The 14,709-nt window shown below is 33.2% G+C and overlaps 1 protein-coding gene across 9 annotated transcripts in view; it reads left to right on the forward strand.

Moving 5' to 3' along the window:
* LOC125049060 (collagen alpha-1(XVIII) chain-like) overlaps positions 1-10,715 on the forward strand; it is a 153,628-nt gene extending 142,913 nt beyond the window's left edge. For all 9 annotated transcript variants that reach the window (XM_047648134.1, XM_047648140.1, XM_047648135.1 and 6 more), the window contains 6 exons: positions 168-311; positions 1,235-1,365; positions 7,659-7,838; positions 8,096-8,239; positions 8,620-8,703; positions 9,365-10,715. In XM_047648134.1, the coding sequence (XP_047504090.1) occupies positions 168-311; positions 1,235-1,365; positions 7,659-7,838; positions 8,096-8,239; positions 8,620-8,703; positions 9,365-9,464 (783 nt within the window). In that variant the 3' untranslated portion in view covers positions 9,465-10,715. The remainder of the gene's footprint in view (positions 1-167; positions 312-1,234; positions 1,366-7,658; positions 7,839-8,095; positions 8,240-8,619; positions 8,704-9,364) is intronic.
* The last annotated feature ends 3,994 nt before the right edge of the window (positions 10,716-14,709 follow it).

A 14,709-nucleotide genomic window follows, 5' to 3' on the forward strand; every position in this document is an offset into this window, starting at 1 on the left:
AATTTGATAAAAAATCGATAAAAACAATCCTTGATGCGGATTATATATCATGCTAAAATTACAGCTCGATCGGTGCAGATATAATAATCGATAGATAACAATAATCGAATCGTAACTTTGGGTCCTGTTGCACCTCTCACATACATACAATCTGTATTTATTCCCAGCTCGGGTCAGTAGTGTCCCAAGCAGCACCGTTGACAACGACGCACTCCCCCGTCACACCCCCAATGCCCGCAGCCAGTCTTGTTCACAGGGGACCAATATCCAATTTAGTTGACTCGCCAGTACTCGCTCCTGTCGGGCCAAGTGTGAGTATTATTTATAATTTACTATCCAGTGGCTGTATTTGTATGTAAGCAACAGGTGTTAGGATTTAGATGCTTTAAGGTAGTCGCTGACCTGTTAAAATATTAGGAAGTAAGAATGTTTGAAAATTACTAAAACAAACTACGTTAATTGCGCATCCGTTTGTGTTGTTTAAGAAATACTTTTTATTATTTGAAAAAGGAGGTTCCTAACTAACCAGAAACCTTTTTAATGTATCACCCAATGACTTATACACGCCTAGACCAATCTGTAATTGTTTCTTAAAGAAATCGACCAAGTTTGTTCCCATGGTTTAAGACTTTCAAAAATTACCTAATTTTTATTAAGGTTGTATTTCCATCGACAAAAAAGAATAGAAATTAACAATCAATCAAAGCTGTTTTTCTTATCATACTACGACGTCCCAGAGCAGTGTTGACTTAATGGTTTCAGCTTGTGACTCTCAGCCTGTGCGCGTATGTTCGATCCCCGGCTGTACACCAATAGTATTTCGGTCAATGTGCGCATTTAACACTCGCTAGTGAAGGAAAACATCCTGAGTCCCTTTTCTTACATGCTTTAAATCCAAGAAAAGGTAAACGCCGTATATTAGGCACAGAAGGCTAATCACCTCCTTGTCTATTATGAAAAAATAAATCACAAAACGGATACATAAATCTGAGGCCCAGACCTAGAAGATTGTAGTATCAATGGTTGTTTTATGACGTACTTTTTTTTAAATTGTTGACCTTTGAAATAATTAACACTGTTCTAAAAACATGCTAAAGAAAATGGGGTTGAGAATGTTAGACAGCATCTTAAGACCCTGACCCTTCAAAAATCATGTTGGTAATGGTCATAATCAGGAACCAAACTAAGTTGTATGTTTCGTAATTATAACGTGTATACAACGTCTATTTTACAGCTCCGTTTAGCCGCACTAAATGAACCTCTATCAGGTAACATGCATGGCGTACGGCGCGCTGATTACGCGTGTTATCGCCAAGCCAGGCGCTCTGGTTTAAAGGGAACTTTCAGAGCTTTTCTTACGAGCAGGTAAGCTTATGCAGCTTTCTATATAACCAACTTACCATATTACTGTATTTTATCAGGTTTATTACTGTATCTAAATTCCTTAGTTGTCAGTGTCTACTAGTACGCTGTGATGAAAATAAAAATAAAATAAAATATGTTTATTATGGAACGTAAGATACATGTATCACTTATTCCACGTCATTAAATTTGAAGGCATCCCTACTCATCGGCAAAGAAGACAGAGGGTGTAGGCCGAGAGAAAAAGCCGGCGTAAAAAACTCTCGGTACTCTTTTAAAACAGCAAATCATCAAACAACACTTATTTATAACAAATATCGCAAATTAATTAGAAGTAGCCTGTCTAGCACTAGTCCCAGGCCCTTTTATCAATTAGATAATCGTTGACTTTATAGTAAGCCTTTTTACACAGCTTTTCTTTAATACATTTCTTAAATTTATTGAAAGGCAGTGATAAAAGAGCTTCTGGGATTTTATTAAAGAAGAGTATCCCTTTCCCCAAAAAAGAATTACTAACTTTAGATAGTCTAGTACGGGGAAATTGCAGCCTGCGTTTGTTCCGTGTATTAAGATTGTGCGTATGTTCTATTCTAGTAAACTTATCACTATTTTTGTATACATACATGATATTTTCATAAATATATTGCGAGGGAAAGGTAAGTATATTAATTTCCTTGAATTTATCTCTAAGAGATTCCCTACATTTTAAATTATAGATTGCACGAATAGCCCTCTTCTGCAGGATGAAAATAGTTTCGACATCAGCAGCATGACCCCATAATAATAAGCCATAAGTCATTAAGCTATGAAAGTAACTAAAATAAACAAGTCTAGCTGTATCGACATCAGTTAGAGAGCGAATTTTTTTAACCGCGTAGGCTGCAGAACTAAGTCTCTTCGCCAATCCGTTAATATGAGGAGACCACTGAAGTTTTGAATCCATGGTGATTCCGAGAAATACAGTTGTATCATCCAGATTCAATTCCTCACCGTTTATAATTGGTCTAGTATCCATAATCCTTGAATTTTTTGCACAAAATTTAATGCATTTTGTCTTTTTTGCATTAAGTAGAAGGTTATTCATACTAAACCAATGGACAATCGAAGACAGAGCATTGTTCACATCGTCAAAATTTGTTATTTGTCGTTTGATTTTAAAAATCAAGGACGTGTCATCAGCAAACAAAACTATCTGATGTTTTCTCTCTACCATGAAAGGTAGATCATTTATATAAACAAGAAAGAGGAAAGGGCCAAGAATTGAGCCCTGTGGTACCCCCATATCTACTGCCGACCCAGAGGACCTCTTACCATTCACTTCAACCTTCTGAGTTCTTCCGTGTAAATAGGAAGTCAGAAGATTCAGTGCGGTATTCTTGATGCCATAATGGCGGAGTTTCCCGATTAAGGTCTCGTGTTGGACACAATCAAATGCTTTGGATAAGTCGCAGAAAACACCTAAAGCGTCATGCGACTCCTCCCAAGCCTTAATTATATATCTATATAACTCAACACCGGCATCGGCTGTCGAGCGACCCTTGGTAAAACCGAACTGATTATTATGTAATAATTTGTTTACGTTAAAATGACTTACCAGTTGATTTAATATAATTTTTTCAAATATTTTACTACAAGTAGGTAGTACGGAAATCGGTCTAAAGTTACTGGGGTCGGACATACTACCTGCTTTAAATAATGGAATGACTTTACTATGTTTCATTAGATCGGGAAACTCGCCACTTTTAATACAATTGTTGAAAATTATAGCTAGATGGGGAGCAATTACATCAATTATGCTACTAATTATTTTTACAGAAATACCCCAAAGATCGGTAGTGTTCTTAATATCTATGGTTCTAAATATCCTCACTATATCGTCGGCACCAATGGGTCGGAATGTAAAACTGACCTTGCACTCGTTTACATTATCTTTGAGCAGCGATTCAGCGAGGGCGGGAGATGATTGAAGAGACTTTGTAGTCGAAATTGGAATGTCAGAAAAGTACTTATCAAAAACAATCGCTATCTCTTCGTTAGATTTGATTATAGTGTTATCGACACATAGTTCGATGTCTTGATTGCGATCCCTGACTCTTCCAGTTTCACTATCAATTATCTTCCAAGTGTAAGGGCGTGTTGAGAATTAAACTCAATTGTCCTTAAGAAAGTAATTTATTGTTCTTCTTGTTACAATATTGAAAACATTACAGTAGGTAGGTACAATACGACTAACCTAACATTGAACCGTAGGGAGGACGCGGGGCATCGCAACCCTTATGTTCACCTAGCTAAGGCTTAACTTAACGACGCGGGGCATCGGTCAAGAAAAGCTACTGAAGATCCACAAGCAGACGACCCGGTGGGCTATCGTACTTGCAGACGTCTAGCTAGCGAATGCCACGAGCTTGATCGGACATCGCATTATATAGAAGCCACGCGCTTCTATGTGTGCGTTGCGTGTATGCGTCTTGGCAGTAGTGTGATATTGTTTACGCCAACGCGAGTCTGTCGCGTTACATCCTCCCCCTCTGGTACTCGGTGAGTCGTCCCGATGAGAGTACCAGCATTAACATTGGCAGGAGTTTTCCTTGGTCTTCCTCTTCTTCTAAAAGGCAGGACTGCTTCTGGAACATCTTCTTCTTCTCTTTGTTCAAACTTCCTTATTGCTGATGTATGAAATTTACCAACATGCTCATTATTGACCTCCCCCTGCAATAAAGCTGCTCCAATAGCATAGTCACTTGCATCGGTTTTTAAGGTAAATGGTTCGTCATTTATAGCTTGACGCAATATTGGTGCAGTAGTTAATGCTTCTTTGAGTAAATTGAATGCATTGCAACGATCCATGAGCCTCTGAAAAGTTGCTGGAGCATTGCGTAACCCAAATGGCATTCTCTTAAATTTATTTGTTCCGAAGGGAGACACAAATGCTGTTTTGTTTTGGTCATTAATGTTTACAATTATTTGCCAGTAACCTGACTGTAAGTCAATTGTAGACATATATGGCATTGCTTTAGCTTGATGCAATAAATCATCAGTTTTAGTTATGTCGTTCAAAACTTTCTTCTCTTGAAGACAATGATGTTCTTGATATCGCTTCAATCAAGTGAATGAGTTGATTGTCACTCATAACTATATTTGTAGCTTGTTCGCTCATTTTGAAAAAAATGCGGGTAGTTTAAAATTTTAGTACACCCGTATATTTATTTTTACTGTTGCCAGTTGAACGACGCGTTGATAAGTCAGTTGTAAACCAGTTGTAGGCCAGTTGTAAGGCGCGTTGAAAATATTGCGGGTCTGTTTAATTTTAATATACCCGTCTTCTTCTTTTACATTGAACGCCAGTTGTAAGGCGCGTTGAAAATTTGCGGGTCTGTTTAATTTTAATATACCCGTCTACTTCTTTTACATTGAACGCCAGTTGTAAGGCGCGTTGAAAATTTGCGGGTCTGTTTAATTTTAATATACCCGTCTTCTTCATTTACATTAAGCGCCAGTTGAAAGGCGCGTTATAAAAAATGCGGGTCTTTTGAATTTTTAGTATACCCGTCTTCTTCTTTTACGTTGGGCGCCAGTTGAAAGGCGCGTTGATAAAAATGCGGGTCTTTTGAATTTTTAGTATACCCGTCTTCTTCTTTTACGTTGGGCGCCAGTTGTAAGGCGCGTTGATAAAAATGCGGGTCTTTTGAATTTTTAGTATACCCGTCTTCTTCTTTTACGTTGGGCGCCAGTTGTAAGGCGCGTTGATAAAAATGCGGGTCTTTTGAATTTTTAGTATACCCGTCTTCTTCTTTTACGTTGGGCGCCAGTTGTAAGGGCGTGTTGAGAATTAAACTCAATTGTCCTTAAGAAAGTAATTTATTGTTCTTCTTGTTACAATATTGAAAACATTACAGTAGGTAGGTACAATACGACTAACCTAACATTGAACCGTAGGGAGGACGCGGGGCATCGCAACCCTTATGTTCACCTAGCTAAGGCTTAACTTAACGACGCGGGGCATCGGTCAAGAAAAGCTACTGAAGATCCACAAGCAGACGACCCGGTGGGCTATCGTACTTGCAGACGTCTAGCTAGCGAATGCCACGAGCTTGATCGGACATCGCATTATATAGAAGCCACGCGCTTCTATGTGTGCGTTGCGTGTATGCGTCTTGGCAGTAGTGTGATATTGTTTACGCCAACGCGAGTCTGTCGCGTTACACAAGTCATTTTAGTTTTATTGCTACTATTTTTAATCTTGTTTTTAATATTTAAGGACTTGGCCGCGTAACAAACTTTCTTAAATAATTTCGAATAGTTTCGAACATAAAGAATAAATTCTTCATTATGATTGTATGACTTTTCAGCGTAAAGGTCATACAACCGTTGTCTACTTTTATAAATTCCCGCTGTCGCCCAATCACTAAACGATTTACACTGCGAATGAGAGACTTTCTTTGGGGTAAAGATGGTGTTGAACTCTTTATTAATACAATCACTTAGATTGTTGTATTGTATATCAACGGTAGTACCTACCGGTAATAAAGGTAGGTGTTTACCTATATTATGTCTAAATCTCACCATTCGCTTTTTATTTACTGGAACAAACACACTGCTCTTATTTACTTGTTTCACCACTTTACATTTTAGCGCCACTAACTGTCCACAATGATCTGAGCTAAGATCAGTTGTAATTGAGGTTTGCATTGCCTCTGCATCTGTAAATACATTATCTATACATGTAGCAGTGGAGTTTGTAATTCTAGTGGGCTCAAGAAACAAGTTAACAAGATTGTAAGATTTTAATAACAGATTGAATTTTTTACTAATGGAGGTATTTTCTAATAAATTTATATTGAAGTCACCACATACAATAATATACTTATTGTTCTTAAAACTAACTTTACACAAAATTTCCTCCAACTTTGCTTCAAAAAAATCGTAAGATGCACTTGGTGGTCTATAAACACTTAAAATAATGCAATTCTCAATCTCTATACAGGCTACCTCCAAAGAGTGTTCTACAGACAGACACACGATGTCATTACGCTCTTTATACTTTAAATTTTTATTAACAATAATCAAAGAGCCCCCATGAATCGCCGACAATCTGCAAAACGAACTTGCAACTTGGTGCTGATCAAAGTTAAAGATGATTTGGCATTCTCTAAGCCAATGTTCGGTAATGCATAGGACATCAATTTTTCTTGATTTTAAAAACAACTCCAATTCTAATTCTTTGCCCAACATACCTTGCATGTTTTGATGCATCAAGTTTAAACAGTTGTTGTTAGTAATATTACATGTTTGTGTTGAGCTGAGTTGTACTAAATTATTGCTAGAGTTTGCCTCTATTGTCACACTATCTAATTTAAATGATTAATACTTAATGAAGTGCTACTGCAAGTATCACTACATTCTCTTAAGCTAAGCTGCTCAATAGAAGCAGTTGTCTCAAAAGCTAGCTGCTCAATAGAAGCAGTTGTCTGAAAAGCTAAATGTTTAGCTTTAGTTGTAAATAAAAAGTAAGATAGCATAGTAGCTATCTGTTGTAAATAATAATTAGGTAGGCGGAACCTATCCTTTGTCAATACATACTTATTTTTAAATATACAATTTATGTCCATTAAATTAGGTAGTGTACCTAAGTCACAATTTAATTGTATATTGTTAGTAGTTAATGAATTGTGCAATAGCATATTTAACTTATATCTAATTTTATTTTCCTTTGGTGCACCTTTGATGTAAGGAAATGTATGCAAGACAATATTCTCTACATTAAGTGATTTTAATTTATCAATAAATGACAACAATTCATTTTGTCCTACATTTCCCCTTCTCCCAAAAAGCAATATTAAAGTTGTGTTATTTGTGTAATTTCCACACAAGACTTTGTTGAAAATGGTTACAGGGGTGGCTCCGGGCATACAATGATTTGTTACAATTTTGCCGGAGGACTGATATAATTTAGTACCATAGATATAGTACCATAGATGTTAAGAGAAGAGTACTAGTTTTTATTCAATACAGTGTAAACTCTATACTCTATACTCACATTCTTTTGTTTCCTTTCTATAATCGATTGTTTGTATCATTCTATAAAGAAGCCACGGTACCAATACGGTTGGTATATTTAAAATATATAATTATCATACCCAGGTGTGAGAGAGATCAGTGAGAAAAAAATGGAGAGATTATAATTAGATTATTATTGTTTTCTTTATATGTAGAAATCTATCTTATAATTAGGTACTATTATAAAAATTTAACCTGTTCCCATATCGTTAAAAATTTATTTACCAATTTTTCCTCAGGATACAAAATCTAGACTCCACAGTACGTTACGCTGACAGACATTTACCAGTGGTCAATATAATGGGAGAGGTCCTCTTTAAATCATTTTCTAATATTTTTGATGGAAATGGAGGCTTCATTGCTGGTACTCCACGAATATACAGCTTTAGCGGGAAGAATATTATGATGGATTCAAATTGGTATTGTTTTTATAATTTTAACCTTTTTCTTTAATGTTGTAATTATTTTCTTCATATGTTTTAGAAATAAATACAAAATTAAATATACATATCAAATTCTCTCTCATATTCTATTTTCAAATGTATTATTATGTTTTGTAAGTAACATACTTGCGTAATATATCTTCACGTCAAATCCCACAACGCACCTGGTACATAAAACGAAATCATCAAATGACGTTACAGAAAGATTTTATAATTTGACTCATATTTTCTAGGCCACAAAAACTAATATGGCACGGCTCCCACGCAAGTGGTGAACGCGCGTTGGACACGTTCTGCGAAGAATGGCAGAATGGAGAGCCCACATCCAGGGGCATGGCTGCGTCATTATATTCACACAAACTGCTCTCTCAGGAAAGGTATATGCGTTAAAAAAATGTATAAGTAGTGTATATCTCTGATAAAGAGATGTTTAAAATAAAACTCTTGCGATATATTACTTACAAAACCAAGTTAAACCAATGAGGTTAATAATCAGATCACGGCCACAATCAATGAATATATTATCAGTCGCGGGTAAAAAATACCCTTAACTGTGGCCTTTAGACCTTGACTCCACAATTTATATTTACGCACGCCATAACTTAAACGTTTCCGAAAAAAATTAATTGCTTTCATTGTCCCTCAAAATAAGCTGATTAAGATTTACGGGAAAAACATAGACGTATTATAAGACCAGCTTATGACAAATATATTCTGTATATTACGTGTATGAGACAATAAGTTTTGTATCTCCCAGGTATTCGTGCAATAATCACTTCGCAGTATTATGTATAGAAGCCACAGCTCACGAAAGCTCTAGAAGAAAAAGAAGTACTTTCAGGTATGAATTTTGATTTGTTAAGTTTTCCTAAGAAATATACTTTTGAAGTAAAGCTTCATTTAATTTCCTATGACTCCTTAAAAAATACCAGTTTTGTTTATTAAAATGGATAAAAGTCTCCTACAGGTTTTTCTATGTATTGGCATCGCTTTGGCGCGGCCATCACAATTTCACGAAGACTATCATATATACCTACTATCACCAGTACGGCTATCATATATTATCTAATATATAAAATTCTCATGTCACAAAGTTCGTTCCCATACTCCTTCGAAACGGCTCGACCGATTCTTATAAATTTTTTATGCATATTCAGTAAGATCCGGCTACTATCTATTTTTCAAACCCCTCAGTGATAAGGGGTGTTTTTTTTTGATAGAAATTCTTGTTTTTATTTTTATATTATGTGGCATTAAAAAATACATACACCCCTTAATTTTCACCCCTTACGATGAACCTCTATTTTTTATTATAGTAGATAGTTTTTTTTATTGAAGTAAAAACAAAATTCCTAGAAATAATATACATGGCAAAACAACGTTTACCGGGTCAGCTAGTAGTTATATAATGTTTATACATACGTCTAGATTGTTTATACATTTGTTCGGTATGTAAATCTGTCTTATCTCACTGTTTTAACTAAAAATTAATATATTTCCAGGTACAATTCAACGCAAGACGACGAGGACTACTTGTACAACGCTGAGGAATATCAAGAGCTACTTAATGATATATTTGCTCAACCATTTAGAGAAGATTAATTACAATTAATGTATGTTAATAATATTATTTGTATAAAGATCTCAATTTAAATAATGAGAAAATGCTTCACGTACGGCCAATGAGGCATGTTTATATTATAACAGTATCAGATATGAATATTAAGTATGAAAATGCTAGTCTATAAGCCTTGTTTGCCCCAATGAAGATATATGTAAGACGTATAAACTATAAACATAACGTACGCATGCTTTTAAGTGTTACGGTAAAAAAACTTGTCTTTGTCTAAGATCTTTTGTCACTTGTCGAGTAGAATTTGAATTTCGAATACATATTTACGTAGCAAGTTCGAAAAATTTTGTTAATTACTATGGTGATTGTACCCATTCATGAGAAGCTAGCTAGCATCAAATTAACATACCGAATTTGGTTAACTGTAAAATTTAAGTATTATCAATTTGTTAAAGCATTTACAAGAGATTAGCTATATTATATAGGAAAAGTTTTGTATTAGTTGTTATTTAGTAAGCACGTGACTGTATTATGGTTATAATAAAAAAACTTAGAAAGTTTACGATTTGCTTAAGCTGCTGCATTAATATAAATAATTAATTAAATCATTATACTAAGTTATTTTATTCTACGTAGATAAAGCACGGCGTTGTAAATATAATTTAGTCAAAGTTTTTTGTAAATTGTAATAAAATTTTATATTATTTAAGTATTTTAAGTTATAATACTGTTTTTAACGCTATACTTAATTGGATGTAGTATATTGTAATTAAAACATTATTTAACATCTGTATACTTATTAGCTTTATTTCCAAGTTATTATAGATAATAATGTGCCATTGTAAAACATACGTAGATGATGCAATATATAGCGAGAATTCTGTATACAAAAAAAAATTGTGAATTCCCGGTAATTGAAACATATTTGTATTATACTACTCGTAAAGTATAATATAAGTAAAGTATAGTAAAATATAGCGCAAAAATAATATTGGAACTGTAAGTGATGGTAAACTTGCGTAAAGGAATTTGACAACTTGTTAACCCTCTGCGGCACCTACATGTATTGACATTTTGAGGTCAATGACCTTTATATTAAATTATTTTATTTATATCACAAAATTGACTTCAATTATAGCTTTTGCTTTATAGTACCTAAATAATATACCACTAGGGTAAGGCGTGGCCTAGTCGAAATATTTTACTGTTTTTGTATATTCAAACTTGTTATGTACACGTATTTTTAATTATTTGTTGACCATTTTATATGCTTTGAATATAACAAACATACATCTTATATTTGCCTATGAAGAACAATTTTCAATGAAATTTACAAAATTTTGTCTTACCACGACCCACTGAGAGGATACTGAGGACACAGTTATGTGAATGTTAACAAAAAGTGATTATTTTTTATCATTTTTTGTTACGTCGCACATATAACCATCGTGGAAGAATAAGTGATTGGTACTAAACAAATTTTTCCTAATGTACATGTATTTTATGAAAAAACGCCAAAGATTTAAAATACTTATGGAGTAATTTAACAAAAATAGTAAAATTGGTCATAATATTAATAACATGACATACCATTAAGCATTTATACGTATTTTAGAATTAAGCTTTTGTCAACATCGAAAATGTATTATGCAAATGTATTTATACACTTTAAATAAATGTTTTCACAACAGTCATTTGTTTTTATATTAGTTTAAGCTACCTTGTTAATGTCAATTTAAATGATTCGAAATGGCAACTTAAAACTGGGACAAATTTAAAAAAAAAAAAGGGTGCGTGTACTTATGTACGCGCGTAAGAAGTTATACTTCTTTGGCATTATTAAAAATAGTTTTTGATTGCATGCAAATAATTAATTACAATTAAATAATCAAAGACTGGAAAAGGAGTCATTATAGTCAATAAAGTTCAGTTTACATTTGAAAAATTAAAGAAATAAATATTTATTAATATTCTCATACATTAAGTGTAACATAAATTCAATTATTATTCGAATGTTGTTTTTAAATTATGTCCAATGCAATATAAAATTTCACTCTTATCAATTTTTCATAACGCGCCTAAAAAAGTATAACTTCAAAAATAATAAATAAATCACAGTTGATTTGACAATTAACTTGAAAGTGATTTATTAACTAATGCAGTAGTGAATTTCGAAAATCGAAGCGATCTCGCTCGTGTGCGATCTACGTTGCGATACTGCATTTGACAGATTAATTGCTTCCTATTCACAGGTAAAGACTTGAATTTCATATCCGAATTCTACGTTCTACGGAAACTAAAGTTGATGAAATATTTCGAACTAATCGTCGTATTTAACACTCAGCGACGTGTGAGACCGACATATGAGGTTTTAAATAGAATTTTCAAAATATAAATAATTTAAAAGTTTTTCTAACGGATTTACGGTTGAGATACGGTTTGATTTTTTTATTAAACATAACATACCATATTATAACGATCACACACTTCATTAAATTAGTTTAAAAAATTACGGCTGACTCAAGTGACGAAGAAAATATTAAAATATATGTATTACAACTAGAACAAAAATAAATATTAATTAAGAAAAATAATAAAATATACAATAGAAAATATTGTACCTTAGTTAACATGAAATAAAAGTATCCGTTGTTATTGGTTTTTTAAAGAATGCAATGGTGTACTGAGACAACAGACTCAGCGACGGAGATGCATTCTTTTTCATCACGTATGATGTATAGATCAAAGACTAATATAGTAATATAAAATTGTGTAATAGATTCTCCGCCTATTTGCATAGATTTAAGTGTAAGAAGAGTCCAATATGCCGAAATGCCCAGCACTATACACCACTGCTTGACGGATCGCCCAAGTTCTCAAAAGTGTAGGTTTGTGACGTGCAGATTAGAATATATGTGACTTATGACGGTTTCACAGACTCATAAAATGAAAACCAGAAACAAATTCCTTTGTTGCATATAGATGTATAAAGATCGCAAAGGATGCGGTGAAGCAGAACAAATCGTCATGATCGAAGAACAATGTCGGATTTGAAAAAAATCCACTTTTTACCATATTTAGATACTACATTGACTAAATTTCAAATGAATCAGTCGGTATGGTGACGGATTTGATATAACCTGTGATTTTCCTAGAAAACTGTGTAATTTTATGTTTTTATTTTGTTTCAAAACAAACCCTTTTGTTTGCTTGCATGCCAATTTTCATAATAACAGAATATGAATTAAAATAGTTATGACAAAAACTAACATGATTATATTATTATGACATTTAAATGATCATCTATTTGTCAGATCCGTCACTATTCTACGACTATGACGAAATGAATGTAAAAGTTATACACCAACAAACCTAGAAGAGGAGAGTCGAGACATTAACACAAAATTGTATGGGTTATGATACTTTAACTGATCTATATAAGCTAGTCAGTCTAATTATAATTAATGAAATTTTTGTGTTTTTCTAAGACTACCAAATTATTATTACTATATTGATTAGTATTTGCGTACTTTAAACATACTATTTATTACTATTCAGGAATTTTCCAAATGTGCCACATGTAGATATTATACGGCTAATACTTGAATATACTAACGCCCCTAGAACCTTCTTAATAAGACCAAATCTCATCAATCATCTAACATTGGTGAACACGCAAAAGGAAAATAATTTCATCGAAGGAAACTTCTCAAATCGAACATAAAAGTTTTCTTATTAAAGTGTTACCAACTTCACAGGTCTCTGCCACTGTAGGACGTAATTTAATGAGGTAATTATAAAAATGTTTTTGAATTGACCTACCCTCCAAGTAAATGTGAAACGTAGAATTATTCACATATATTTATGTATTAGCTTTGTGGCTGGGCACGGCCGTTCATTGTTATTATTGGCAAATGTGTTCCACCAGCTATTCTTCACACAACTAGTGATTTTTGGTTCTTAGAGGGTGATTTTTTTAGTTTTTATAATATAGTACACCACATCGTGCATAATACATTTTCTACAGTTAAGTTAAAATCTATCTATTCTAAACTATGTATATGACACTTACGGTGAATATAAATAAAAATATAATACTAAAGAAAAACGCTTTTTACCGGATTAAAGTTATGTATTATTATAAATTTACAACTATTTGACATAATTTTAAATTTATCCGACGTTTCACGTTCGACGGTGACGGTGTCACCGTGACCACGCACGCTGTAAAGCACGCGAAACGTCGGATAAATTTAAAATTATGTCAAATAGTTGTAAATTTATAATATGTAATACATAACTTTAATCCGGTAAAAAGCGTTTTTCTTTAAATGTGTAAAGGTTATGTTAATCAAAGACAATACAATATAATACTACCAAAAAAGAGAAGAAATAAAACAGTTTTAGGTTTTACTAAGTAATTACTTATTTAAAGATATATAATTATAGATAAGATTCGTCTAATGCGGATTAGGTACCTCATAGAAGCTTAACAACTATTTTTTTTAATTGATCATCCAACTACCGAATATACCAAGCTCTGAATAACTAGCGTTCATTCTGTTGTATTTGCGAAAAATTTGAATGAGAGATTGGTTTGTTGAGACGGAATTTCTTCTTCCTTCATAGTAGTATTAGTAGGTATTTATTTCACACATAATAAATAATAATAAATAAAATAAAACTTAATAAAATTTCACACATATCTAAAAATATATTGTTTACTATTATTACTATATTTATTTAACTATACAAGAGAAGTGAAGGCTCTATATCAACATCAAATGCCTCGTCTCTGTATTTGGCTTGAATTTAGTACAATTCACGTTCCGGGGTAGGTTTCACGTAATTATACTGAGTCTCAGACGATCCCCGAACACTCAGTAATCAGCTTGATACGCCAATTGAATAGTTCACGCTTTTGAAGGAAATTCTAGTTCTACTAAAATCGTTCGCTATTTCTCGGTTCATCAATGATGACTGATGACAATTTGGGATTTCTTGTTCGCTAGTTTTGCATAGACAATTTATTAAGTTTTTCCGAAAAGCTTGCTAAATATATTGAATTTTTAGGCAATTATTTCACGTTTTTATTTAATGTTACAAAATGTGTCATGTCATCGGTATTTAGCTAATAAACACTTCAATCGTAAATAGGCATTTTAGTGAAGAATATTACGTATTTTAAAGAACAAATTTTTATAGGATAGCTAGGATCATATAAAACTCCATTAGCCTTTTCGTTTTTGGTTAGATATTATTTATTATAGCCTA

The sequence above is a fragment of the Pieris napi genome, chromosome 4 (genome assembly GCF_905475465.1).
Source record: "Pieris napi chromosome 4, ilPieNapi1.2, whole genome shotgun sequence".
Lineage (NCBI taxonomy): Eukaryota > Metazoa > Arthropoda > Insecta > Lepidoptera > Pieridae > Pieris > Pieris napi.